General features: G+C 40.7%; 1 protein-coding gene across 3 annotated transcripts in view; it reads left to right on the top strand.

Annotated features, from left to right (window-relative positions):
• The window catches only part of LOC129437442 (period circadian protein homolog 2), a 34,192-nt gene that overhangs the window by 3,558 nt on the left and 2,910 nt on the right, over positions 1-27,724 (top strand). Inside the window, exons 2-21 of one of the 3 annotated variants that reach the window (XM_055195574.2) lie at positions 7,943-8,333; positions 8,621-8,713; positions 12,070-12,224; positions 12,316-12,437; positions 13,528-13,729; positions 14,222-14,273; positions 14,994-15,136; positions 15,255-15,333; positions 17,433-17,539; positions 21,880-22,033; positions 22,133-22,241; positions 22,565-22,702; positions 23,336-23,429; positions 23,578-23,698; positions 23,849-23,973; positions 24,073-24,267; positions 25,236-25,466; positions 25,712-26,652; positions 26,752-26,908; positions 26,989-27,151. In XM_055195574.2, coding sequence (XP_055051549.2) covers positions 8,002-8,333; positions 8,621-8,713; positions 12,070-12,224; positions 12,316-12,437; positions 13,528-13,729; positions 14,222-14,273; positions 14,994-15,136; positions 15,255-15,333; positions 17,433-17,539; positions 21,880-22,033; positions 22,133-22,241; positions 22,565-22,702; positions 23,336-23,429; positions 23,578-23,698; positions 23,849-23,973; positions 24,073-24,267; positions 25,236-25,466; positions 25,712-26,652; positions 26,752-26,908; positions 26,989-27,151 — 3,713 coding nt within the window. In that variant the 5' untranslated portion in view covers positions 7,943-8,001. Of the gene's footprint in view, positions 1-7,942; positions 8,334-8,620; positions 8,714-12,069; positions 12,225-12,315; positions 12,438-13,527; positions 13,730-14,221; positions 14,274-14,993; positions 15,137-15,254; positions 15,334-17,432; positions 17,540-21,879; positions 22,034-22,132; positions 22,242-22,564; positions 22,703-23,335; positions 23,430-23,574; positions 23,699-23,848; positions 23,974-24,072; positions 24,268-25,235; positions 25,467-25,711; positions 26,653-26,751; positions 26,909-26,988; positions 27,152-27,724 lie in introns of all 3 variants that reach the window. The other 2 variants (XM_055195575.2, XM_055195571.2) reach the window with 2 other exon arrangements.

The following is a 27,724-nucleotide window of genomic DNA, read 5'->3' as shown; positions in this document are numbered from 1 at the left end:
ACAGTCAGTCAGGTGCAAAATGTACAGTGCCGTCACACGTTCTGTCATATCATCTCATATTTAAACATCAAATGTCAAGAGATACCAGAGAGCCATACGAGCATTAACATTACATCTTGACTGAGAACAGGTGAGAGGATGACACGAAACGTCTCGGTTACGGATGTAACCCTTGTTCCCTGAAGGAGGGAACGGAGACGTCACGTCGTGACCGTCGAATTGGGAACACGCTTAGAGGGACCAATCTGCTTCGATAACTACTAAAACGCCAATGAACTTAGCATTGAGATATTTGCATAATGCTGGCTCCGCCCCGCCAGGTGCATATATAAGCAGCAGGTGCAAATATGGAAATTAGCTTCTTTTCACTGAGAAAGCCGGGAGAATGTGACCGGCCGATAAGCAGGGAGCAGCACCTGTGGCGACGGGACGTGACATCTCCGTTCCCTCCTTCAGGGAACGAGGGTTACATCGTTAACCGAGACGTTCCCTTTCAGTCGGTCACTGCAATGTCACATCGTGACTGATGAATTGGGAATCCCTACCAAAATGCCACTAGGGGCTGACCTCTTCCAGTGTCTGCAAAAAAGCCCTCCAATTCCACTTAAGGAATGCAGAAATAGGATAAGGCAGAAGGACGGGCACTAGATGTTCCTTTAACCCCATAGAAGTGCCAGCGACCGGGAAGCGCCCTACCTGAGCGGGATAGGAACGCTGCGGAAGCCACCACCCCTCTTAAGGGCTAATGGTGGGCGAAAGACAACTTTAGTTGATAAAGGACAGCCTTGGCTGTGTAAGCAAAACAGTGCTCTGCTGAGGGAAACGTGGGCTGGTAGGATTAACCCCACGGAAAATACTCACAAAGGAACCCAGCTAGGGGACGCAATGTAGAGCCCGAGCCAGACACGTAGGTTCGCGAGGATACAGCTAGTGAGAGGCTGACAGCCAATGCTCTGCAACATAGGAGGAAGAACAATTCAAACCATTATGCATTTTTGTTCTGATGGCCTTCCATACTGACACTATTGTGAAGCATCAGTCGGAGGCTGCAAGCCGACTTGCGAGTCTGCTCACCGTGCTCCCCCCGATGAGGAAAGAACACGAGAGGACAGCTTTCCCTTTCTGCTGACCACCATAACAGACAAAGAGCTGGTCTGAGGTCCTGAGGCTTTGCGTGCGATCCACGTAGAGTCGCAGTGTGTGTACGGGGCACAACATAGCCATGGTTGGGTCTGCCTCCTCCGGGGGCAGCGCTTGCAAGCTCACGACCTGATCTCTGAAGGGAGTGGTGGGAACTTTGGGCACGTAGCCTGGTCTGGGTCTGAGTGTTACGCTCGAGACAGCAGGACCAAACTGAAGGCACGATTCGTCAACGGAGAATGCATGTAGGTCCCCTACTCTCTTCACGGAGGCCAATGCTAGCAGGGTCAGAGTTTTCATTGACAAAAACTTAAAGAAATATTCAATTTTCTTAAAAGAAAAATCCAGATAATTTACTCACCACCATGTCATCCAAAATGTTGATGTCTTTCTTTGTTCAGTCGAGAAGAAATTATGTTTTTTGAGGAAAACATTGCAGGATTTTTCTCATTTTAATGGACACCAACACTTAACACTTAAAGCAACACCAAAGAGTTTTTTTTACCTTAAAATAACGTTTCCAAAAAAGTTTCAGTGGTTCATCCACTCAAAACAGGGTGAACTGCACTTTCACATTCGCTTTGCAGCCCTCTATCGGCCAAAACCGCACTAAAGAAGTTTCCAACCGTCGGGTAGTGGTCCTGTAGTTCGAGTGAAAACTACAAAAACTTGCTTTACGGCAGACCTACAATCCAATCAGAGCCAGCTATGCTGCAGTATTTACGACAGTGGTAATGAACAATTACGCTTCTAACTTGTAGGGGGAGCAAAGAGCCAGAGTTCTTTAGTGTTGCTTTAACTCAACACACTCAACAGTTTTTTTCAACGGAGTTTCAAAGGACTATAAACAATCCCAAACGAGGCATAAGGGACTTATTTAGCGAAACGATTGTCATTTTTGACAAGAAAAATAAAAAATATGCTCTTTTAAAGCACACCTTTTCGTCTAGGTCCGGTCTAGCGCGACCTAACGTAAATGCGTAGTGATGTAGGGAGGTCACGTGTTACATATATAAAACCCTTGTAAACAACAAACTGACACAATAACATTAATTAGTATCAGTTGACATACAACAATGTAGGAACGGTCCTCTTTCAACACACTTGTAAACACTGGGGCGGAGTTTCGCGTTCGTCCTCTGTGACCTCATGACGTCATGAACGTATTGCGTGGGGTCGCGCTGGCGCATCACGACCGGATCTAGACGAGAAGTTGTGCTTTAAAAGTGTATACCGTAAAACTTCAAATAATAGCCGAGTCCCAAAAAGACGCCTGTCTCTTTTAGACGCCTGGTGTGACGACAGGTTTGGGTAAATAAACGCCTGTCTCAAATAAAGGCCTGGTCTGTTTTTAGTTTCGGGTTGTATTTAATCTTCTAAAACCCGTCAGATAGTCTGTTTAAGACAGTTCTATGGTGCAGATTGAACACGCTAAAGTTTTTTTTGCTTACCGGTAGATGTCACGTGACAGACGCAGTCGTTGCTTTACTCATCACTATGACCACACAACAAGCTTCATCGCCAGGATTGAGGTGATGATGACAGTAGCCAAGTGGCAATCGAGAGAGTCGGGACTTTTCCCCGGGGGCCGGTAGTGTTTTGAGGCCGCTGATAATAGCCGGGCTTTCAGTCTTTTGTCGTGCATGCACTCCCGCCACACATTGTATTTCTCACGCGGAAACACTATTTATCATATTTAATATGCTGCAGCGCCCAAAATGTATCTGGCCGCACTGCTCTCTCTCTCTATCAAGCCCGTCTTCCCTAGAGTTCTAGTCGAGCGAGCCAATACAAAAAAAAGAAAGAGGCTACACAATAGCCAATCAGAAAATAGCACTGTTGTATCTGGGTAAGATTTCACGCAACAACCAATAAAAAAAACATATTCTTGTTTGCTTTATTTATACTGCCAATAATTTAAGACTATTGTTATTACACAAACTAATTTGTTAAACACATTCAAATTAAAAATAAAACGTAATATGTGGAAACCTCCTGCTGTCATGCTGGAACAATTAAAATAAAAGCCTGTCTCTTATAGACGCCTGTCTCTTTTAGACGCCTGGTGTGATGATAGGTTTGGGAAAATAAAAGCCCGGGCTATTATTTGAAGTTTTACGGTATTTGTTATTTTTATTGTCAAAAATGACAATCGTTTTGCTAGATAAGACCCTTATGCCTCGTTTGGGATCGTTTATAGTCCTTTGAAACTTCGTTGAAAAAACTGTTAAAGGTGCCCTTCCTCTGTCTTTTTTATTGTTTTAAACTGTTGTCTGAGGTCTACTCATGACGTTTGCATGGTTTTTACATCCAAAAACATCAAAAGCAATAAGTAATAGGCCATTTTGTACCCTGGTTTTTAGGCTGGTTAGAGAAATTATCCGTTTTAATGGGCGGGCTGCATTGACTACTTGGAAGTAAACGCCCACTGCTATGATTGGATAACAGTTTTTCGTTCAAACTAACTTTCAATTTAATCTCATGTGTAATCAGATTAATGTTAAGTGAGTGTCTTAAGACACAGTGTCTTTCTTACACACACATATTTTATCATAAACCCTTTTGACACACACACGCGCGTGTCTTTTATCGTAAACCCACGCACAAACACACGCACGCACAAACACCCACACACACACTAAAGTATTCTACATAAACCCTTTCGATGCGCGTGTAACGAACGCACAAACACACACATGTGTCTTTTATCACATTCGATGCGTGTGCATCAAGAATTCGTGTGAATCGCGCCCCTCTGAAGAGAAGTCCCGGCCGCAACTGATAGTGACACATAGTACTAAAGTGTTTTACTCACACACACGCGTGTCTTTTATCATAAACCCTTTCAACGTGTGTGCACCATGAATTCGCGTCCCTCGGAAGAGAAAACACCGGCCGCCACAGTGACACATAGTACCAAAGTGTTTTACTCACATAAGCCGCGCCATTCTGTCCGGATCCATTATTGATGGAGGAGCATTGCTTTTTAATTGCAGTCTCTCTTCAAATCCAGCGTTATTCTGAACATCCAAACATGTAGCAACTGTTATGATTCCCTCGTTTAATAGGAATGATGTCTCTCGACGAAAAACAATGGCCTGAATATGGTACGGTTGACGTTTAGCCATCCTTGCTGTAACTTGTTAAGAAAACGAACTCAACTACACGCATTATGTGGGCGCGGTCTCAAGTTGAAGAGCTCATGAATAAGTAATGACCTCGATCAGTTCCACGTCACACTGATAAGCTTTTCTAACTGACCTGATTTCTCCGCTTATTTTTTTTTCAGTGGCTAGAGCTGACAGAGGAGGTGGAAGTTAATTTTCACATTCACGACACAAACACATAAGGACCTAACACATATCAAAAATACAAGTAAAAACGGTTTTATGTGGAAGGGCCTCTTTAAGTGTTGAGTTAAGTATTAATTGTTGGTGTCTATTAAAGTCCATTAAAATGAGAAAAATCCTGCAATGTTTTCCTCAAAAAACATAATTTCTTCTCGACTGAACAAAGAAAGACATCAACATTTTGGGTGACATGTTGGTGAGTAAATTGTCTGGAATTTTCTTTTGGGAAAATGGACTATTCCTTTAAGACTTACAGACTGCAAAGGCTCGAACGGGGGTCCCTACAGGGCTTTCAGCACCATGGACAGGTCCCAGGGAGGAATAGAGGGAGCCTTCGAGCGCCTCTTAAAAACCTAATAACTAAGTCGTACTGGCCGACTGATCTGCCGGTAATTAGCGAGTGATGAGCAGATATAGCAGCGATATCAACTTTAATGGTGGAGGGTGACAGCCTACGCTCCAAACGGTGTTGAAGATATAAAAGCATGATATTAATGGGGCATTCTCGGGGGTCTTGCCGTTGCGAAGAGCACCAGGTGACGAACAGGTTCCATTTAAGCGCGTAAGCCCGTCTAGTGGACGGCGCTTACGCTGCAGAGATGGTGTTAGATACCGCTTGCGATAAATCACCACAACCTATCGCGCACTCAGCGACCATACATGGAGATCCCACAGGTCGGGGCGCGTGTGCCATAATGTGCCACCTCCTTGAGAAAGAAGGTCCTTCCTCAGGGGAATCTGCCAGGGAGGGGCTGTCGAGAGGAGCATTAGTTCTGGAAACCAATTCCTGGTCGTCCAGTAAGGCGCGACCAGTAAAAGGTTCTCCTCGTCCTGCCTGACCTTACACAGGGTCTGTGCGATTAAGCTCACTGGAGGGAATGCGTATTTGCACATCCCCCGCGGCCAGCTGTGTGTCAACGCATCCACGCCGAGGGTGCCCTCGGTTAGTGAATAAAATAGGCGACAGTGGGTATCGTTCGGCGACGCAAACAGATCTATCTGCGCACGACCGAACTTCTTCCAAATTAGCTGAACCGTCTGGGGGTGGAGTTGCCATTCGCCGGGGCATGCAGCTCGGGAAAACGCGTCTGCCGCTGTATTGAGTGAACCCGGGATGTAAATGGCACGAAGGGACCTCAGATGCTTCTGACTCCAAAGGAGGAGATGACGAGCGAGATGCGACAGGTGACGAGAGCGCAAACCGCCTTGACGGTTGATATACGCAACGATCGCAGTGTTGTCGGTGCGTACTAGTACATCCTTCCCTCGCAGCTCCGTAGCGAAGCGTACAAGTCCCAGATATACAGCCCACAACTCGCGGCAATTGATATGCCAGTGCAGCTGGGGTGCTGTCCACACCCCTGAAGCTGCAAGCCCTTAGTACGTGGCTCCCCAGCCCGTGTCGGACGCATCTGTGTGGACAACAGCATTCCGAGAGACCTGTCTCATGGACACACCGGCCCTGAGAAACGCGGGGTCTGACCACGGCTGAGAAGACGGCAGAAACTAAACAAAACGAAACCAAAGATTCTCCACCCGGCCCTCCTCCGGGGGAGGGAGCGGTGCGTTCACCGTCTCCCAAAGAGTGATCCCATCCGAATCCAGGTCGCCCGTCTCAGGGCCGCTTCGATTCGATCTCCTTCCAAGAGGCAGCGGTGGCCTGCCACAGCTGCATCGCGACCCCCCACTCCGCCGGAGGGATCCCCTTATAAACCTTAGCGGCTTCACCGGTGAGGGAGGTGAGGGGGCAGGGCTGAAACGGCCGCAGTGTGGTAGAAAACGGTGACTTCCAAGTTCTCGTCAGCTCCTCGTGCACCTCGGGGAAGAAAGGCACTGGAGGAGAGGGCTGTGAAGCCCGGGCAGCTCCGAAGAACCAATCATCCAGACGGGACGGTTCGGGCTCGAGACAACACGGCCACCATCTCCGGATCGAACTCCGGCGTCGCAACCCGACCAGAGGGAGGAAGGACGTCGGGGTCGACTTCAGAGGGAGGGGTCCCACTCTTGGATGTTGCGGATGCTGTGGACCCGGAGGGGGGCACAACAGATTCTACAGACACAACGCTGCAGTCTCCATTGGAACCTCTACCAGCTGTGGACAAGGAGGCTGAGAGCCGGAGGACGAATCCCCCGGCTGGTTCAGCACAGTGATGAGGAGGTCATCCTTTGAGAGCCTCACAGCCGCACCGTGGCGACGCTCGACTCTCGCAGGACGCGGGTTGCGTTTTTCCCGGAGGAAAGACATCCGTCTCCGCAAATCCACAAGGGACATGCTCTCGCAGTGAGAACACTCACCCTCAGCAAACGCTGCCTCCGCGTGCTCGATGCCCAAGCACGAGCGACAACGCTCGTGACCGTCCTTCGGACCCATGTACTTTCCGCACCCAAGATCGCATGGACGAAAAGCCATCCTGAAAAGGACCCTGATCTCCAGATATACGAGAGAGTGGCTGCCTTTAACAAGGCACAAAGCTCTCCGTATCACTCTTTTAGGGAAATTCACTCAAATGCTCAGTTGATGATGCGTACAGGGAAAGGCAACGCACACACTAAACTCATAACAAAAAAGATGCAGAGTCATGGAATACTGCGAGGCGTCCGCTGTGGTACTGCTAGTCCAACCAACTTTAGCAATCGATCCCAACAGAGTAGAGTAGCTTCTCAGTAGCAGATACTGCCGGCTTTCGAAGCGAAAAAGCTAATTTTTCGGGGCGGCGCCAGCATTATGCAAATATCCCAATGCCAAGTTCATTGCCGTTTTAGTAGTTATCGAAGCAGATTGGTCCCTCTAAGCGAGTTCCCAATTTGTCGGTCACGACGTGACGTCGTAGTGACCGACTGAAAGGGAACAGCTAATCGCTAATATGATAGCAAAAGACTTAAAGCTGATTAATGTTATGAAGCTTGTGCTTTGACTGTATGTGTTTTAAAGTGCGCTGTAACACAACGGGGGTTAAACTTTCTGTCCAGTACATAACTTAACTGTAAGTCTTGCATTTTGTGCAGAAATATGCACGTTGTATAATGCATTTACGTTGTAGCAAGGCTTTATATTATGTTGAGTGCATCATATAGAAATCACTTCAGTTTGTGTTGACTAATCCTTTAATTTCACTTCACTTTAGTTTCGCTTTTCCTGTTAGAGGTTTCTGTTAAAAACATTCTGAAATCACAAGGAGAGCCAAATTTCAATTAGCTATTTTTTCACATGCTTACAGAGAATGGTTTTCCAAAACTAAGTTAATGGGTTGATCTTTTTCACATTTTCTAGTTTGATAGAAGCACAGAGGACCCAATTGTAGCACTTACAGCTTATAGCACTTGTTTATTTGCAAAAAAATAAACACTCTTTTTCCAGGTTGCTTTAGTTACTACTCATGTGTAAAGGCTGGCGAGTACCTTGATATACTCTTGACTCACTGCACTGTTTTTAACTGTTTATGCTTTTACAGTTCCGACATGAGATGGGGTCAGGTGACTTTGACTTGAAATGTGAACTCTGACCTTGTCCATGTCAGGTGAGACTAAGCCAAAGCCCTACCTGTACCGGGGCGTGTCTGAAGAAGAGGAGCCTGAGTCCCTTTGTGGCTTCATGTCTGACCTGCACCATATGGGTGGAGCCTCTGATGGCAGTGACAGCAGTCATGATCCACCCACTTCTCCAAGACCCCAAACCCAGATGCATGAAGATCTGGAGATGGGTGGAAACGGCTCCAGTGGAAGTGGCACAGAATCTCACAACGAATCACACAGCAATGAATCCCTCGGAAATGAGTCTGTGGGAAGTTCCAGCAGGAACAGAAAGGATTCAGCCATCATGGCATCATCAGGGAGTAATAAGAGGTGAAATTCTTTGTGCTAGAATTAGTACAATTTTTTTTATTTAAATATTATTGATTGCAAAAAAATTAGAAATTTTGTAGCAGCCAGTATGAGTTACTTACTCTACTTTTAGTACAAATACTCACTCTACCTTTAGTTTAAAATATTGTCAAAAGCCAGAAATCTGGTAAAGATTAAACTATTATGTAAGTTACTGGAAGTAATAGCTTGACCTCTTGTCATACATTCTCCATTTATTTTGTGTGTCTTATTTATTTTTTCTTGTTCATTTCTTTTTTCTTGTATAGCTCAAACTCTCAAAGTCTTTCCCCTCCCAGTAGTAACAATGCATTCAGCCTGTTCAGTTCAGAGCAAGACAACCCATCCACCAGCGGTTGCAGGTAGACCACACACAACCATGACCACTTATAAAGCTAAAGGCATTTATGTGTCTATCCACCTTATTTTCGAACACGGAAGTAAGTAATGTGACATATTTTCCTTTTTTGTGCGAGACGTCTGTTTCAATAGCCGGCTGGTAGAAAACAGTGTCATGGGAGCATGCATAAAACATGATTTAAAAAGTTATGGTAAATATTTACTACACCTGCCATGTATAACCCAGTAGAAGGATTGCGCGGGGTGACTGGTCTTCAATGCGCAACTATAACAACACAGAAACATACCAGTATCTTTACAATGTGAAAGTCAGTCGAGTGTTTGTACATGGTATAGACCAAGACACTTTCAGGTGATGGTTTGAAATGTCACAACTGTCCCTACGGTGTGAGTTTTTTTAAACAACAATTTTTAATCGACTTGTTTGAGTTTTATGGCGACACATCAAGCTTCCCGCGGTCCGACAGTCAGCAGCATCTTTCTTATTCAACAGATTGTAAGTTATTTGAACAAACCATAATAAACATATTAAACTACTCATTGTATTGAGTATTGTTTTCGTTTTATGAAAATATTATAACATCACTTTTTAAGTGCTAGATGAGCTTATGAAATAATTTGCTTATTTTAAAATAATTTGCTTTCTTATTTAATACATAACAAAAGTATGCGCAAACAAATTAAAGGGATAGTTTGGCCAAAAATGATATTAAACCCATGATTTACTCACCCCAAGCTGTCCGAGATGCATATATCCATCATTTTTCAGACAAACACATTTTCAGTTATTTTAGAAATGTTTTAGATCTTTCAGTTAAGCAAATGTAAAGTTACGGGGTCCACGTCCTTCAAGTCCAAAAATTGTGAGGGTAATCCGCACAGTGTTGTTGTAGAAATATCCATATTTAAAATTTATAAACGAAAATAACTAGCTTCCGGTAACACCGCCATCTTAGGTCCTGTCCCAAATGGCATACTCCGGACTTGTGGTCCTCCTCAGTCCACACTTTGATGACATCATGTAGTGCAGACTTTAGGGGAGCTTTGATGCGAGTCCACATGGTATTTTAGGACAGACTCAAGCGTCAACCCGGAAATAGGAAGAGAAGTTTCCCGTCAGTGTGAACCATAGATATGTACACTAGATGTCGCCTTGGCTATGGCAGTTCATTGTACCAAATGCGTCAAATAGAGCTGCTATCTTGAATCAGGGGAACCCTAGCTTCTTCCTATGACAAGACCCCTGTTCCAAGATGGCGGCAGTTTTGACACATGCTTAGAACCCCAAGGCGACATCTAGTGTATATAAGTGTGAACTCCTCCCTTCCGCATCGATGGGGGAAAAGGGGGCGCTGAGAGCACACTTTGAAGCGTAAAAATGACAGATGGGACACCCTACGGACTCGTAGACAGTCCCGGCGCCATGGGCGGGCTTTAGGGGGCCGGGCCCGCCCTGTGAGTCACTAGTGCCCGCCCTGGACGAACCTGCGGTCTCCCTTCACCTGTCCACCAGCTCCATGTTTTTATCAATAGGCCACTGTTATTAATTAAAAGTTATTGTTTTGTACATATATAACTCATGAATAAAAATAAAAATGTGTTTGGTCTGATTTAAAAATATATATATTTTAAACGAATTTGATTGGTTTGTCAGTAGTGAGCGCGGAAATGTTTGGTTGTTTGCTAAGCGCGCCACCGGCCGCTTAATGTTAAGACACGATGGAGTGCTGCCTGCAGTGAGACTGACACGTTATGGTTCTGCTGTTATCTTTCACTATTTTCGCTGCTGGAACAACAAAAACAGTCAACATTGCGTCCAAAATGTAAGTGGCTTAATATTAATTACTTGTTTAGTGATTAAATCTGTCACATTTTCAACCGTGATGTGATGCTGCTTAACTGTATCATGTTATTAAAAAATCCACATTTTTACCGCAGTACATTTAACCCACTTTGTTAACACACTTTGTGTTTGCTGTGCTTATTTGTTTAACTTTGCGTTTTACATTATGCACTTTCGGTCGCCATTGATTAAAGGATGCAGAATCATTATCGTGTTTTGGTGATTGTTTATTGGCGTTTCTAATCAGACTAGGCTACTTGTTCGGTCGAGCAAGTAAAATTCTCTTTCACTTGGCCTTTTAAAAAATCCACTTGTCTCTGATATTAACCGGACAAGCGTTGATGTCGAGCCCTACGACGTGTTTTATTTGCGTTTAGATTGCTTCAGTAAGCTAGGTCCAATCTTTACGACTTCTCTGTTGTATTGCGTTAATGGAGAGGTATGTTAGTTCTTCCTCGCTTTTTTGTCCACTTAATTCATACTTAATGATATTATGCATTGCAGTGACGTTGCTCTCATTTGTGCCCCCCCTGAAAAATGAAATGCCCGTCCGTGAATTTGTGTCTGGCGCCGGGTCTGCTCGTAGACTAAGCGAGCACGCAAAATTTAAGGCCACGAGACCGAAAGTCCACACGAAGAGCGCCATTTGAGACAGGGCCTTAGTCGCGTCCGCATTCAAGATAAGAGCGTACACAGTTTATTGAGGGTTCTGTGCTGCTGCTCTGTGCCCCCGCCCTCCGAATTAGTAATACGTCACTAAGAAAAGTGCGTACACTACGCTTATACTCTCTCCTGAATACAGAGGAGTCTAAGATGGCGACATTACTGGAACCTAGTTTTTTTAGTTTATAAAGTTTTAAATGTGGATATTTCTACAATATCACCGCATGGATTACCCTTTAGAAGGCCTTTGTTTATCATCATGGAGCCGTTTGGATTTATTTTGTGAAGAATGGATGACATTTTTTGGACTTGAAGGACGTGGACCTCGTAGCTGAAAGATCTCAAACATTTTCTAAAATAACTGAAAATGTGTTTGTCTGAAAAATGATGGACATATGCATCTCGTCCCTCACAACAAACTGCTCACGTCCCTCACAATACGACTACCATTAGCTTTAGTGGCTCACCGGAAGTCTTGCACAAAGGAGACAAAGATGGCGGCGCCCACATTAACATAAAAAATGAGGTGGATATAACAATACATCTGTGTGTTACCTGTTAATCAAACCCATCCTGCTAACACAAATGAGCTACAGGAACACTCCTAACCTTTTTAAACTTTGAAGAGTTTGATTTCTTAATTCATTTTTTTGCACTTTTCACAATACATGTTGTTACCAATTTAACCATTTAGAGGAAATGAAAAAAAAAAGAAAATTTATATTAAAAAAACTGTTCTATTATGTTCACATCTTACAGTATATAAAATAGTGTTATGTCAAAAGATGGATTAAACTTATTCAAGCAAGATAGTTATTACCCTGGCTGTTTATGCGTGTGTTGTTTCTGCAGTAGTGAACAGTCTGCTATGGCAAAGACTCAGAAAGAGCTTTTCAAGACACTGAAGGAACTGAAATATCATCTCCAACCAGACAAACATAGCAAGGGCCGGGCAAACACACTTCACACGCTTAGATCCGCCTTACGCTGTGTCAAGCAAGTCAAAGGTCAGACATTCACAAAAATAAATCTATGCTATGTATGTCTGTGAAAGAGAGATGGTGTGTGCATATGTTGTAAACGTCTTTGCTTTTTCAGCTAATGAAGAGTACTACCAGATGCTTATGATCAATGACAGCCAGCCCTCAGGTGTAGATGTATCCTCGTACACCATTGAAGAAATCAACAGTATTACCTCAGAGTACACCCTCAAAAATGCGGTAAATGACACATACTTTGCATTATAACAGCAAATTCAAGACACTGAAGCCGAATTATCATGCTATGGTATGCGTTGCAGTGTAGTTTGTTGAAGTAATGGATACACTCCTGTTTAAAAATGTTTAAACTAGTTTTGTAGACAAAAATATAATTGTGCCAACATGTAGTTTCCTTCATTACAAAACAAATGTGTATACTTGTATTATAGCTTAATTTGCAAAGACCCCAAACTTGGCAGGATTGACAATTTTTTTGGGCACTAGATGGTGCAATAAGACCACTTACATTTTTGACCTGGAAACCAAGACCTTCAATATCTTAAGTATCATTTCCAGCTATTTGCACTTTTCCAAGCCATTCTTCTGATAAGCACAAAATTGTGTTTGTCATTTGAGGATAGTCATAGTGAAAAGTTATTAAAAGCTTTTCAATTTACCAAATCATTCTCTTATATCATATTAACAAATTTGATAATAAAATAGATTTGAGGCTTTGATTTTGCAAAGCAAAAGCTTGCGATTGAGGCTATAGCATGTAACAAAAAGTTTGAATAACCCTTGTTAGATTGTCATAAACTGCACTCCATAGATTCCTTGCTTTATTTCGAGTATGACAATACAACTTTGCTAGTGACCAATACTTCCTGTCCTGCTTGTCGTTAATTAACCACCAGTGATGTTTAAAAATGCTGAGTTTTATATGCCATTGGTTTTTACCAGTGATGCCAGTTGTGGATATTACTTATAAGTTGTGCTAGGCAAATAGCACTGATTTTTGTGAATAGGAATCTAAGCTAACACTAATTTACATATAAAGACTATTCATGATTGCTCTGAAAATAAATCTGACAAAGTTGTAGTAGTAGGAGACTTTATTGTCCCATAGGAAATCTGTTCTGGACACGTACAATACAGTGACTGCTGTTAAGATGACATAAATCATAGAACTAACAAAAGGCTTGCTAGAATTTAAATGCATACAAAAGTTTTGCTAATTCTTATCCTGACCTCATTATTTGGCTGAAAAAATGAATATGATTAAAATGCTCTAATAAATGTTTTAATATTAGTTGTTTGCATCTCTCTAAAGGACATTTTTGCAGTTGCGGTGTCCCTTATCACCGGGAAGATTGTGTATATATCGGAGCAGGCTGCAGGAATCCTGAACTGCAGGAAAGATGAATTCAAAGACAGAAAGTTTGTGGAGTTTCTGACACCTCGTGATGTTAGCGTTTTCTACAGCTTCACTACGCCGTACAGGCTTCCTTCCTGGAGCATGTGTACGGGAACAGGTCAGTTATGATCTTTAAAGGTGTCTGTAGTACTTCCTAAACTGCACTTAACCAAAGATATTTAATATAAACAAGATGTGTCACAATGGGGGAGATCTCAACGGTCATAATGGCCACTCTAGTCCCGCCTCCAGGTATAAAGAGCCAATCGGAATCCTCTGGGAGAGGGACTTTGCACATAAGCAGAATTGACAGGTCTTGTTTGTCATTGGAATTATGGTGACAGAGTGATGTTAACGAACCAGATCTCTGGTAACCATAGCAGAGCATCAAGACTCCTTCTTTTTTACTTTTAAACACAGTTAACACACTGTACTAAAAGATAACATTTTAGTCAAAAAAATTAACTTCTACAATCTATAATGTAAATGTGTAAACATATATTTCTAATCTTTCTATTTAAAGCGAAGTGCAGAAGAGGAGGTGCAATTTCTGCACTTGTCCTTTTACTTTATAATTATCATTTTAAGTCTTTATTTCTCGGTTTAACAGATTCATCATCCACTGAATTCATGCAAGAGAAATCTTTCTTCTGCTGCATCAGGTAAGTGAGGCTTAAATGTGCTGTAGAATGTAAAACTGTATTTATTGCATAGATAAATATTAAGAGTTTTGCACATGGTAATGACATATCGTGAGCCTCAAACACGATTTTTTCTTCCTTCTTATGTTAATGCCGTAGCTACACCATAGGTTATCTGTAGCCTCTGCGTAGCCTGACGCAGTCTGTTTTAGTTGAAATTTTATGAATTACAAAAAGTATTTAATGTTTCAAGGATTTTTTGACAGTACTGTGCATTGTTCAGTTTGTGCATTGTATATGCATGTATATGATTTTTTTGTTAGAAGTTTGTTATTAAAGTAAAAAACAATGAAACAGTTGTGTGGGTTTGTTTATAATGTAAAAAGGTATTTCAGTGATATAGCTAAGTGGGAGGGTTCAGTTACAACCATCTTTATTTAAATATGGTATCAATGTCTGAAAAACTAAAAACATTGTTTGATGACAAATTGATATTGAATTAAATCAAAACCATATAAATAAGAAGCGAATCCAAGTTGGTCACAATACCAGGCTCTATTTAGATGCATACATTTCCATTACTTACATTATTCAACACGTTTTAAATGATGTTGTGTGTGTGTGCGTGTGTGTGTGTGTGTGTGTGTGTGTGTGTGTGTGTGTGTGTGTGTGTGTGTGTGTGTGTGTGTGTGTGTGTGTGTGTGTGTGTGTGTGTGTGTGTGTGTGTGTGTGTGTGTGTAGTGGTGGAAAAGAGAAAGAAGGAGATCTGCAGTACTATCCCTTTAGGATGACACCGTATCTGATGAAGGTTCAGGATGCTGAGTTATCTGAGGAACATTTCTGTTGCCTTATACTAGCTGAGAGAGTTCACTCTGGATATGAAGGTGGTTTGACACAGACACACACACACACACACACACACACACACATAATCATAAAATGTAACTCTAGCTGTTGATTTTAGGCTGTTTAACAAATATTTTTGTGATTTTTACTTTGCAGCACCAAGAATTCCACCTGATAAGAGGATCTTTACTACAACACATACACCAAACTGTGTGTTTCAGGACGTTGATGAAAGGTTTGTTTGTGCATTTGTTTTGTTAGCAGCACTGGCATGACTTTAAAAAGTAATACTTTACAATAAGAACTATTTGTTAACATAACTTAATGGATTAGTGTAAAGAGTACCTAAATTTGACAACTATAACAAACAAAAAAAATTAGGTAAGGTCTACCTAGTATTTTTCATTACTAATTACTTAAAAATTGAGTAACATTTACTCTGTTGGTAGTAAGCAACAGATCTACTAAATTAAAAACAAGATTCCTTAACACTGTTTCTTCACGTTATCATTAGAAAATGAAAGGAGACACTGAAATGAGAGGAGAAACTGATCTCATTTACCTAAGTAGACTAGCATGCTATATTGATACAGAAAAAAAAATTCCAACTTCATTTAAAATGTATTAAGTGCAAAAAATACAACTTCATATTACATATAACTCACAGTACATGTGCATAAAACATTGAACACTAACAATAACGTACTTACATTCAATTTTAAGTAATTCAACTTCATATGCAAGTCACATATGTTCAAAATTACTAGTGTACTAATAAAAGTGAATAAAGTGCTCAAATTTTAAAAACAGAGTTTATTTCCATATTTCAAATGTATTGAAAACATTACACATTAAATTACAAATCAAAGATAATTAATTATCTTTGTTTTAGTTTGAGCTAGAACTTCAATTACACACTGGGGACACCAAATCTTAAAAAACTCTCATAATATGTCCCCTTTAACATAAGTTTGTCTTGTTCTTAAGAACTTGGGAAGCAAATCAAATAAATATAAAGCTCTTAAAAAAAATAGCAGTGTCAACATCTTTCTCTGTAGACACTTTAAACTGAAGAAATTTCTTAAGATTTAACTTCACTTTAAACTATTGAATTATTAATATTTAGTTGCATAACCATTTTGTTGATAACTGCTGCACATCTGTGTCAAGTCAAGTCAACCAACTTCTGGCACCCAGAAACAGGTATTTCAACCCAGGATCCACCGTTCCTGTCAATTTTTAGGTTTTGCGTCAGACAAATGTCACCCCAAAAGTTTTCAATGGGGTAGAGATAAGGGAATTGAGCTGGCCACTCCATAACCTCAAACCTTTTTGTTTGGAACCAAGATTTTGCCCTCTTACTTGTGTGTTTGGGGTTGTTGTCTTGTTGAAACACCCATTTTAAGGGCATTTCCTCTTCGGCAAAGGGCAATATCATCTCTTCAAGTATTCTAATGTATTCAATAGTGCTGGGGAAAAAAAAAGATTTTTCGATTAATCAATTTTTTTATGTGGTCGATTCAAAATCGATTCTCAAAGGCCACGAATCTATTTTTTTCCATATGTATTTCCGCAAACATTGAACGTAAGATTAACAGTAATCTAATTACTAGTCTTTTCCACTCGAATGCAGAAATATTACTACTACGAATAACAGTGCTTTATCAGGTTATTTTTCAATATAAATTACCTAAAAAAGCATTGCTTTTGGATTCATGCCATTCAAGCCCATACATTTAAAGCCATACGTGGTGTTGTGTTCTGTTCTCAAGTTGGTCACGAATTTCCATGAACTTAGTAATACTTATAGTTTCTTTCCCCAAATCTTCACAGTCTCACCCTGGTTTATTTCAAAGGTTTATTTTCTTGTCATTCATTTTAATCCCTTTTTTCAAATTTTTCACGAGTGAGAAATAAAAAAAAATGTTGTATCTTTGGCTGGCTGCAGGATGACTCAACCTCCTCGCTCATGTTTTATCAGACAATAACTACACAAGATTTTGCTTCAGTATAATTTTCGGGACAATTAGAGCAGGATTCGGGATTCAGGACAGAAGCTTAGATTTCAGGGACTATCCCAAATTTTGTGGGACGTTTGGTCACCATATAGTAATAATTTGTATTAAATTATTAGCTCAAGATTTTATTATGTTTTGAGAAAACATTTACACTATGAACATATAATTACAATTACATTATGTGCAGTTTTTACATTATGAGTAGTTATAAAGTATAATTTGGTCCCATACAAGAAGTAAAGTTGAACGCAATGCAAAGTTTTTCCTAAGTACATGTTTCATGTAAAAGCATCTAATGGTATTGTGTACATTACAGGGCAGTGCCTCTGTTAGGATATCTGCCCCAGGACCTGATTGGGACACCTCTGCTTTCACATCTCCATCCCAGTGACAGACCTCTCATGTTGGCAGTGCACCGGACAAGTAAGAGAACAATTTTTTGTAAACAGGTTATTGTACTTTATTTTTCAGTGTCTGCTAACATCTGCATTCTTTGTTTTACTACAGTAGATACATTTGTTTGTAAAAAGTTTAATTATATAAATCTATTAAATCAAAAGACTAAAATGCTAATGGATATCTATAAAATGATTCAAACAATGTGACAAATATGTTGTACTAGCACTCTGGACAATAATTTACTTCTAAAGAATGTCACTGATCAACTTCAACATCCATTCATTTGAAAACAAAGGAAGGAAAAATAGGAGAATTGCGAGTGTTGGGCTGACAGCTTTAAAAATAAGCAGATGTAGTTACATTAAACACAGCAAATGAAACACAGTACCCAAATATATATAACACTCAGTATTTCATTGTAAATTTTGATACCAACCTGTTTACATTCCTAATTAGGAATTTGGCATTTAACATCTGTGTGTGCGCGCTAGGGATGGGCGATATGGCCTAAAAAAAAATGATCACGGTAATTTCAGTTGTTAAAAATTACGATAAATTATTCTGTTCTGTAAAATGTCAGATTAGGTTATGTTTAAATTGTGTTTCAGTGAATGTGCTGAAAAACATCACACAACAACAATTACACAATAATAATTCAAATCAATGACAAGTTTAAAATGTAAACACATATTCTGTATTTATTTATACTCTCATGGTGCAAAAATAGTGCAAAAAGGAAAAGTAACAATGTCTTTAGATGTGTTTGAAAATTACAACAGAGTAAAACTGCAAACAAACCCTAATAAAGTAACAAACATGTTAAAGTAACCTGATAAAGTAAAAAAGTTCAGTGTGAAACAGTCAATAGTCCCTTTCACACATACAGTCTTTACTGATAATTTACTGGTAAATTGCAGTTAAAAGGTCATCTGTGACCAGAACCTTTCTGGTAAATCAGTACTCCCAATTTACCAGTAAGACAGGTTGTAAGATTCCCAGTAATTTACCAGTAAGTGCTATTTGTGAACGAAAAATATAGGATTACCGGCATTTAGAACAGACAACATCAGACAGCGCTGACAGCTTCTGCCCAATCAGAATCGTTTTTATTTATATTTTATAGATGACGTGTTTACCCCCCACACTGTTTACAGACGTTTCCACACACGTGCTGCTTAAAAGTCGAGCACACCTTAAGTTAACATCCACATTTCTTCACCAAAGTTGTTTCAAACCGTTTACCATCTATTTGCCAAATTGCCGACGTCCTTAGCACGTCCTCTGTAATTTGCAGACGGCCCCTAAAGCAGCCTAGGCAGATATGCAGCGAATATCAAACCTATAATTACTAACTTTACCTCGCTCCTCTGTGAATCCTACGCCGCCTAACGCAATGTTGTTTGGTCACGAGCAACTTCGCGAACATCAGCGTTTGCCACAGATGTGAAAACAACAAAATACGGACCGTGGATATTAAGTCATAACCCGCCATTGTTTACAAATATGACACTGAGGTCACTGGTCGCGCGCCACAGGTAACTTCCGCTTTTTCTCCGAGTTTACTAGTATTTTGATATGTGTGAATTATGTCTTACTGGTAAAAAGACGGAATGTCACTGCATGTGTGAACATCACATTTTTGTATTTACTGGAAAATTCATTCTTGTAAATTCATGGTAATAACAACAAGCACCGCCATGTTTGTTTTCACTCTGCACGTGAACAGTGAATTGGGCGCACACAAACTACCTCATCAACTAGATTTAGGTTTTTACCGCGAGGATAATTTTTGGTGGTATATCGCAAACGATAAGATATCGCCCATCCCTAGTGCGCGCCTGTGTGTGTTTCGATGACAAGAAAAGTATGTGAACCCCTGGGAATATACTGGTTTTCTACAGTGATTTGCCATAAAAATTTATCTGATCCTCATATAGACAAACGCAATGTGCATAAGGTGACAACACACAAATAATTCTAGTTTCTTATGTCTTTTTTCCTTTGGCAGCAATTACTTTAAGCAAGCGCTGAATCATACCTGTACATCGCTCAAACAGAATTTTTACCCATTCCTCTTTGGCAAGTTGGGTGAACGAATTGGACAAAAACTTTTTCATCTAAGTCCAGTCAACAAAATAATATTTGTTAGCTGAATGATTATGCTCTTTTCATTCAGTGAACACAAAATAATCAACTGACGCCCTTCATCAAAGAAATCTTTGTTCAAGTTACTTAATGTTCTTTGTTGAATGAACATTTTAAAGTTGGATTTTTTACAGTGTAGTTATTTACTGAAAGTTGTACATTTTAGTTTTTAATCAGTTATTATACATTCATCTTCATTACAGTATCAGATCAGCAGACAGACCGCAGCATTTAGTATTAATGACAAACGTGCTCATTCTGAAATCTATATAAATAATCATACTTTGTACGGTATGTGCATGCAATAATTTGCTGGTTTTATGTCATCTAAACTTACAAGTTACCTAAACATATTTAGAGAAATAACGCTGACCGTGTAGCTGAATGTCAAAAGAAACTTTATTTATACCCGTGTCATTAACAGAACGCAGCAGACACACTCACCTTAACGGTTTTTTATAAATCCATTTTCCTGCCCGATTAAAACATAAACATTGAAAATAACACCAGAATTAACAGTTAATTTACGTACACATATCCTAAAAATAATCTTGCGTGACTGATACGCTGTAAAGCGGGGGAATTTAAAACATGATTTTGAATGGAAGTCAATGACACCCTCTGCCGGCTGGGTATACCAAGATGGCGGCTCGAACTCTGCGCTGGCTTCACCTCACGCTGTTACGTTAAGCGTTCTAAGCGCAATACAGTCATTTATATAGATCCGTGATTAAGACACATTTGTAGGTTGTCTGGTGTAAACCAATCTCTTGAGGTCTGGGCTTTGACTAGACCGCTCCAAATGGCACATTTTGTTTTTCTTCAGCCAGTCTGTGGTGGATTTACTTTGATGCTTAAGGTCATTGTCCTGTTGCATCAACTAACTTCTACTGAGCTTCAACTGGTGGACAGTCACCTTGACATTATCCTGTAGGATATTTTGGTAAACTTGTGAATTAATTTTCCCCTCGATGATGGCAAGTGGTCCAGGGCCCTGAGGCAGCAGAGCATGCCCAAATCATGATGTTCCCCCCACCATACTTTACTTACTGTTGGGATGATGTTTTGATGTTGGTAAGGTAAGCTGTGCCCTTTTGGCACCATAGTATTTTTCCCAAACAATTCAACTTTTGTTTTATCAGTCCATAAAAAATGTTCCCAGTAGGACTGGGGTTTGCCAAGGTGCTCTTTTGCAAACGTCAGGCTCACAGCAATGTTTTTCGGGAGAGCAGCGGCTTCCTCTGTAATGTTCTGCCATAGATACCGTGCTTGTTCAAAGACTTATGTATGGTAGACTCATGTGTGCCAGTTACAATGATGTCTTCAAGACTTTAGCTGTTACTCGTGGGTCCTTCTTTACTTCATTGAGTATTCTGAGTTCTGCCTTAGGAGTCATCTTTGCTGTGCACCCACTTTTAGGAAGGGTAGCTACAGTATTAAACTGTCTCCATTTATAAACAATTTGTCTAACTGTTGACAGATGGAGGTCTAAACATTTTGAGACTGTTTTGTATCCCTTTTCAGCGTTACGGAGTGCAACATCTCTTGATCAGATATCTTTATAAGAGCATGGTTCAGAAGAGCTGATGCTTCTTAAGGATGGCAATCTTAAAATGATTGGTTGTCTTTTTATCAATCAAAGTATCACTAAACCACACCTTGTAACTCATTTTATTTCTGATACAGATTAGCTTTCATTGAAATAATAAGTCTGTGGGTTCACTTACATTTTCCTCTAGCACTGTGAATGTTTAATGGGTGTTTTCAAAAAAGACACAAGAAACTAAAATTTATTTGTTTGTTGTGAGCCTATACACATAGTGTTTGTCCACCGTTGTGACCTAGATGAGGACCAAACCACATGTCACGGCAAATCACTGCAGAAAACCAGATTCACATACGTTTTCTTGCCACTATATGTATATACATGAATTGTCCAAATGAACCAAAAACTTCCCAACACATTATATCATGTGAAAAATGGTAAACGGCGTGCCAATGGTGGACAAATTGTAACGGACATCTTTTGGGCCTCCAAGTCCTGCCCATTCATTGATTTTCCCCTATTTCTAGCTCTAATCATCATTACAACACTTCTGTATACACAACAAAAAACGGAAACCACTTATAATTACAGATACCTGCTGTGGGCCAATCATATCCAGGTATATAAGATATGGTTCCCACCTATCTAATTCATTATTTCTCTACTCATGTAGTTATGCAGCATGTTGGGCAGCCATTTGATCATTCCTCCATCCGGTTCTGTGTGAGGAATGGAGAATACATTACATTAGATACCAGCTGGTGTAGCTTTGTGAACCCCTGGAGTCGCAAGGTGTCCTTTGTTATTGGACGGCACAAAGTCCGCATGTAAGTCTTCAACTGAGCATGAGAAGGCATTCACATAAAGAACAATTATCTATTTTATTACCGGAAAATATACATTAAATGTAAGTGTTTTGTGTGCAGGGGTCCGATGAACGAGGATGTGTTTTTAGCACCCACGTTCACAAAGGAAAGAATCATGGATTCAGATATACAGGAGATCACTGAACAGATTCACAGACTGCTTCTACAGGTGTTGCTTTCTACACAAGACTTGGCCCATAATGTTTGTGTGCAAATTTCACAACTTTCTATGCACTGCTGTAGAAACTCTTTCTTAGGTCATTTAACACTGATTAAAAAGAGCTATTTTTACCCAATTGTTTTTAGTCATCGGCATCCACTGGCACTCCACATGATAGTGCACTGTATATTCAAAACAGCCATAATTACTTTACATTTATCAGAAAACAGCAATAGTTGTAACTAACAGTGACTAAAAACTAAAAGCTGCTTTGAAATGATTTATATGTTGAAAAGTGCTTTAAAAAACTTGACTTGATCTCTGTCTTGTAGCCGGTCCATAGCTTGGGGTCCAGTGGTTATGGAAGCAGTGGTTCCCATGAACACCTGATGAGTATAGCATCCTCTAGTGACAGCAATGGATACAGTGGCAACAGGATCAGAAAAGAGGAGGGTACCAAGAACAAACCGGTAATCCTTATTCCTGCACACACACTCACACTCATTTCAGTATTCACACCAACCGCATGAATTTTGTAACATGGTTGGATTTCCTAGCCTGGCTCCGCCCTCCTACGTGCTTCCGCTTAATTTTCATTATTCAACAAAGACAAGGTAAAAATGGTTTTTCATTCTCTGTCCCCTTTAATAAATGAAAAATATATATGTACTTTAGCGATTCATACTGTAAAAATTATTGATTTTCCAATAAAGAACAATACATATACATTACATACATGCACACATATCAGTAGCCAAGCCATTTAAACTTTTAATTTATCTAAAAAATAAACGTAATGTGGTGAAAACGCTATAAGAAACATTACACTAAAGGGAAACAGGGAAAACAGAACACCGGATCCATAAAAATCACAGTTTAAAGCTAAAACACTTCACACCGCTACTGCAGAGCTGTCATTTTGTGCCACAAAAAAGTCATCTCCGTTTGCAAACACGCAAAAGGTCTATAAAGCATGCAAAAAAGTGTGTAATTTCAGAAAAACAAATGTAATATATCCAGTACAAAAATACACACAAAAAAATGACTTTTACGTTACAGTAAGTTAACCACATAATCTTAAATACATTGACTGTGTTTTTCAGAGGTCATTCCAGGAGATTTGTAAAGGGGTTCACCTAATGAAAGCACAGGACCAGCAGGCCTCTACCAAACCCCAACAGAAAAAGACGTCAGACAGTGAGTTCATTTCACACTATCAATTTGTAATTGACCTTTTTAAAATAAATTAATTTTTATAACCTCACAAACCCCCACAGGAACCCTTCATAAACTCTTTGCCTCATAATATTGTTGGTTTAAGTATTTACTATGTTTTTTTTAGTAGGATTCAAGTCTCCTGTTGTAAAGCAGAAAGACTTGGCCAAAGATGGACCTGCAGTGAAGGAACTTCAGGAGCACACTTTGTACTCGTACCAGCAGATAAGCTGCCTGGCCAGCGTCATCAGGTTTGTGTGCCATTTTCTGCTTTTGATTTGTATTATACATTACTGTTGTGCAAATTATTTGATAACTAAGATGTTTCAGATTTAGGAGCTTGACATGTAAGCATATTAAGCTCTAAATATGCATGCATTACTGAATTGTGTATTATACAGATATCTGGAGAGTTGTAATGTCCCAAACACAGTAAAGCGAAAGTACCAGTTCTCTTCGAACACCACGTCCTCAAATTCAGATGAGGACAGAAAAGCCTCCGATGCCAATCTGCAGCAAACTGAGGGTAGTTTAATTTTCTAGAAACTTACAACTCAGTGCTTTTAGATATATTCACATATTAATTTGTTAGGTTTGTTAAACAACCTTTTTTTTCTGTTTATAGATCCACAAATTATAGAGATGCCATCATCCTCTCTGAATGTTAAGACAAATGAAAAACCTCCAGGTCCTGCCCAGGTTGTGGGAGGACCTTTATCACCATTGGATCTGCCCAGCAAAGCGGACAGTGTTGTGTCTCAGTGCTCCTACAGCAGCACAATTGTACATGTGGGGGATAAGAAAACACAGCCTGAATTAGGTATTGACTGAAACACACACAAACACTAATGACTTTGTTTCTAAGTTTCAAAATAGATGTCGATACTGATGTCTTACCTGAAATAAAGGGAAAAAAACGTCTCTGCATTCTCCACCAATCTGCCTAAAAAAAAACCTACTGATATTAAATTCTGTTGTTCCTTGCCACTGCTTTCAAACTTCATGTGTTCTCTTTAGGTATTTTAGGCTTTAGGTAACCAAAAACTTTAAGTTTTGAAGGTTTAAAATAAATAGCAATGATTCTGTTAATGCCTAAAAAGAGATGACTAACTAAATATGACAGGTGTATTAGGGTTGTGCCGATAGACGACAGTATCGTGTATCGACGATCGTCAGACATATAGCTAATAGCGGGCTTTCTTCATGATAGTTGGCGATAGTTATTATTATTATTATCATCATAGTTTCACATTAGCGTGCGCATTGCATGCTTTTCCTCACATGAGAGGGTTTGTGGGCTTTATTTTGCGCAAGAGAGCTTGTAATGCGAGCGAATTTCTTCTCACATGCACGTGAACTCAAAGCTCTCGTCTTGGACTCTTGCTTGGACCTGAATTCGCACGGCATGGACTCATTCTAGCACCAGAACTTGTAATATGCGCGGCTCTGACATTTCCTTACACTAGAGAGGTTGTTAGGCTTGCAGAGGGTTAAAACCAGCGAGTTTGTTGTTCCCACTCCCTGGCACATATAGATTAATGACAACAGTTTTAGGAAGGTTGCGGTCATGACGGTGTTGCCCTTGCTTCTTTTTGTCCACCAATCAAGTGACTTGTCATAAGTAAAGTAGTGGGGCAGTAGTTTTAATAAATGAGTAAACTACTACCCCGCCCCCCAATACTAGGCTGCCAATAGAACGATCTCAAAATGGGGCATATCTGTGTTTATTGGTTTTGTTTGCATTTAAGGTAATTTTGTGTCAAAATGTCATTTAACTGTTATTTGCAGAAATGATTGAGGACGCTCCAGAAAGCCCTGCTCTTTCTGCACCTGTCAATGTGGTTTCTCCACCCACAGTGGAGCAGGAAGCCTATAGGAAACTGGGACTCACAAAACAAGTGCTGGCAGCACACACACATAAGGAAGAACAAGTGTTCCTTAGTCGTTGCAAGGAACTTCGACATGATCCGTCCCTCCGGACAGATTGTTCACCTAGCATACAGAAAAACAGAGCACAAGGTAACGTACATATTCAGTTCACCTTACTTGTTTAATGCAGCAGGGCCCTTTCTGCAAAAAAAAACAATATCTCTGCCATATTATGTTCTGTTTTGGTTCCCATTGTGTGTTCATGCCCTTACCAGGTATTTTAACTAGCTTAATTGGTAATTCCCAACTTATTTCGGTCACGGGTCATACTGTCTTTAACAACATTTTGACTCAATTTCTTGGTTGCTTTTTATCTGCCACTTTGGTGGTTTTAGGAGCTTGTGTATCCAAAGCAGGACCGGGTGGGCCTGGTATAGAACCAAACACCAAGAAGAGTTGGCGCACCAAAAGGTCAAAGAAACCACGCACTAAACATCCAGATTCATCGGATAATGCTGCATCTCAACACAGACCTCTCCCACCCCTGCAGGGCTTGAACCAAACATCTTGGTCCCCCTCAGAAACATCACAATCTGGGCTCTCAGTTCCAATTCCCAGCGTGGTTCCAGGATATCCACTTTACCCTATAGTTCCATCCACTATGCCGCCTCAAGCCTCTACGGGAATGGCAGAGTCCCAAGGCAGTCAAGCTACAGCCGCTGCCGCTACCTATCCTCCCCCATTAGTCGCACCCATTGTTGCACTGGTTGTACCCAGTTTTATGTTGCCACAGATAGGTACAGCACCTCGCACTCCACTATATGCTGATACTCAGCAAGCCTTCAATGCTGTCTTTCAAACTCCACAAGCCTACGATACCCAGCATCCCTTTCAGCCCCAGCAAGCCTACAACATCCAGCAGTCCTTGCAACCCCAACAAGTCTACCCCAGCCAACAAGTATTTCAGCCCCAACAAGCTTATTCCACCTCGCAGCATGTTCAAAATCGTCAAGGCTGTAGTACGCACCAGTCTTATCAGCCCCACACCACCTGTACTCCCCAGCCCAGCCTGACACCTTTTCACTGTGGACTGACGTCCGACTCCAAACCTTCTGCCGTTGAGTGTCCCTCTCCTTTGCCAGCCTCCCACTCTCCCCCGCTGTTCGAGTCTCAATGTAGTTCTCCATTGCAGCTGGACTTGCTTCAGATGGAGGAAAAACAGGACTTTTACAGTGCAGCGCCCACATCCTCCACCAAGGGGAACTGCAGATCAGCACAGGACAAAAATAACCCAGACTTCAATAGCACATCTTCTGCACCAGATGACTTACAGCAGGTAAAGAGCTACAAACATATGAAACGTGTTTGTAAACATTCAGAACATCCATGCATCTTGGACTTCCAGCATTCATGAATTTTTTTGCTGCTCTTTTAGGTATGTTACTTAGCTGATGGCGGTCACTGTAGTGACCACTCGTCTTCTAGCAGCGTGCTGGAACTGTTGCTGCAGGAAGATTCTCATTCTGGCACCGACTCGGCAACATCAGCATTTACTGGCTTCACATCCAATGACGGTAACACCAGTGGCACAGGTTTCACAAAAGAAAACAATTATTATTCCTAACTCTTAGCACATTTAGCATCAGCACTAATAAATTATGCTTTTGATTAGGAAGCAACACAAGCAAGTATTTCGGCAGTGTGGACTCCTCAGAGAACAATCAAAAGAGCAAAGTGACCCTAAAGATTGCCAAATATGTTCTTCAAGAGCCTTTACAGGAGCTAATGGCTAATGCAGATGACCGTGTCATGATGACATATCAGGTGCCATCAAGGTGAGCATCAAATATAGATTATAGCTTGATTAATGGTTCTTTAAACTTGAAGACATGACTTCTGTAACCAGAGTGGCCATATTGAGCTTTGCATTTCAAAGTAACTGCAGTGCACAATCTTATTATATCTATTATCTTTGAAGTCCAATTGATCTGTAAACGCTGCAACCCTAGTAAACGACTCACAATACCAGATAATCTGGGCCGAACATCGGAACTGATCAACATTGTAAAACTCTGAGATTGTTGAGACAGTGTTGAATCAGGGTTAAACTGTTCAAAAACTCTTTAAAGGGGGTCGCACACCGGACGTGAAGCGCCACGTCATGCCATGAATCTAAAAACAGAACACATTATTTTCTATGAATGTACGGCAAACCGGCGGGCTTGGCCCCTGTGACTCTCAAATCCCTGTCGCACCACAGAGCGCCACTCACATAGTTTAACATTAAATAATATTTGTCCCCAATCATTAACGATTAACACAGGCTGCTAACGCATATTTTGCATCTTTAAGTAAACGATATCTGACAAAGCTCGCGCTACTTATGCTGGGTACACACCAAAATATTT

Source organism: Misgurnus anguillicaudatus, chromosome 24 (assembly GCF_027580225.2).
Source record: "Misgurnus anguillicaudatus chromosome 24, ASM2758022v2, whole genome shotgun sequence".
NCBI classification, from domain to species: Eukaryota; Metazoa; Chordata; class Actinopteri; order Cypriniformes; family Cobitidae; genus Misgurnus; species Misgurnus anguillicaudatus.
The sequence above is the reverse complement of the archived record's forward strand: the minus strand, read 5'-3'. Positions and strand labels throughout refer to the sequence as shown.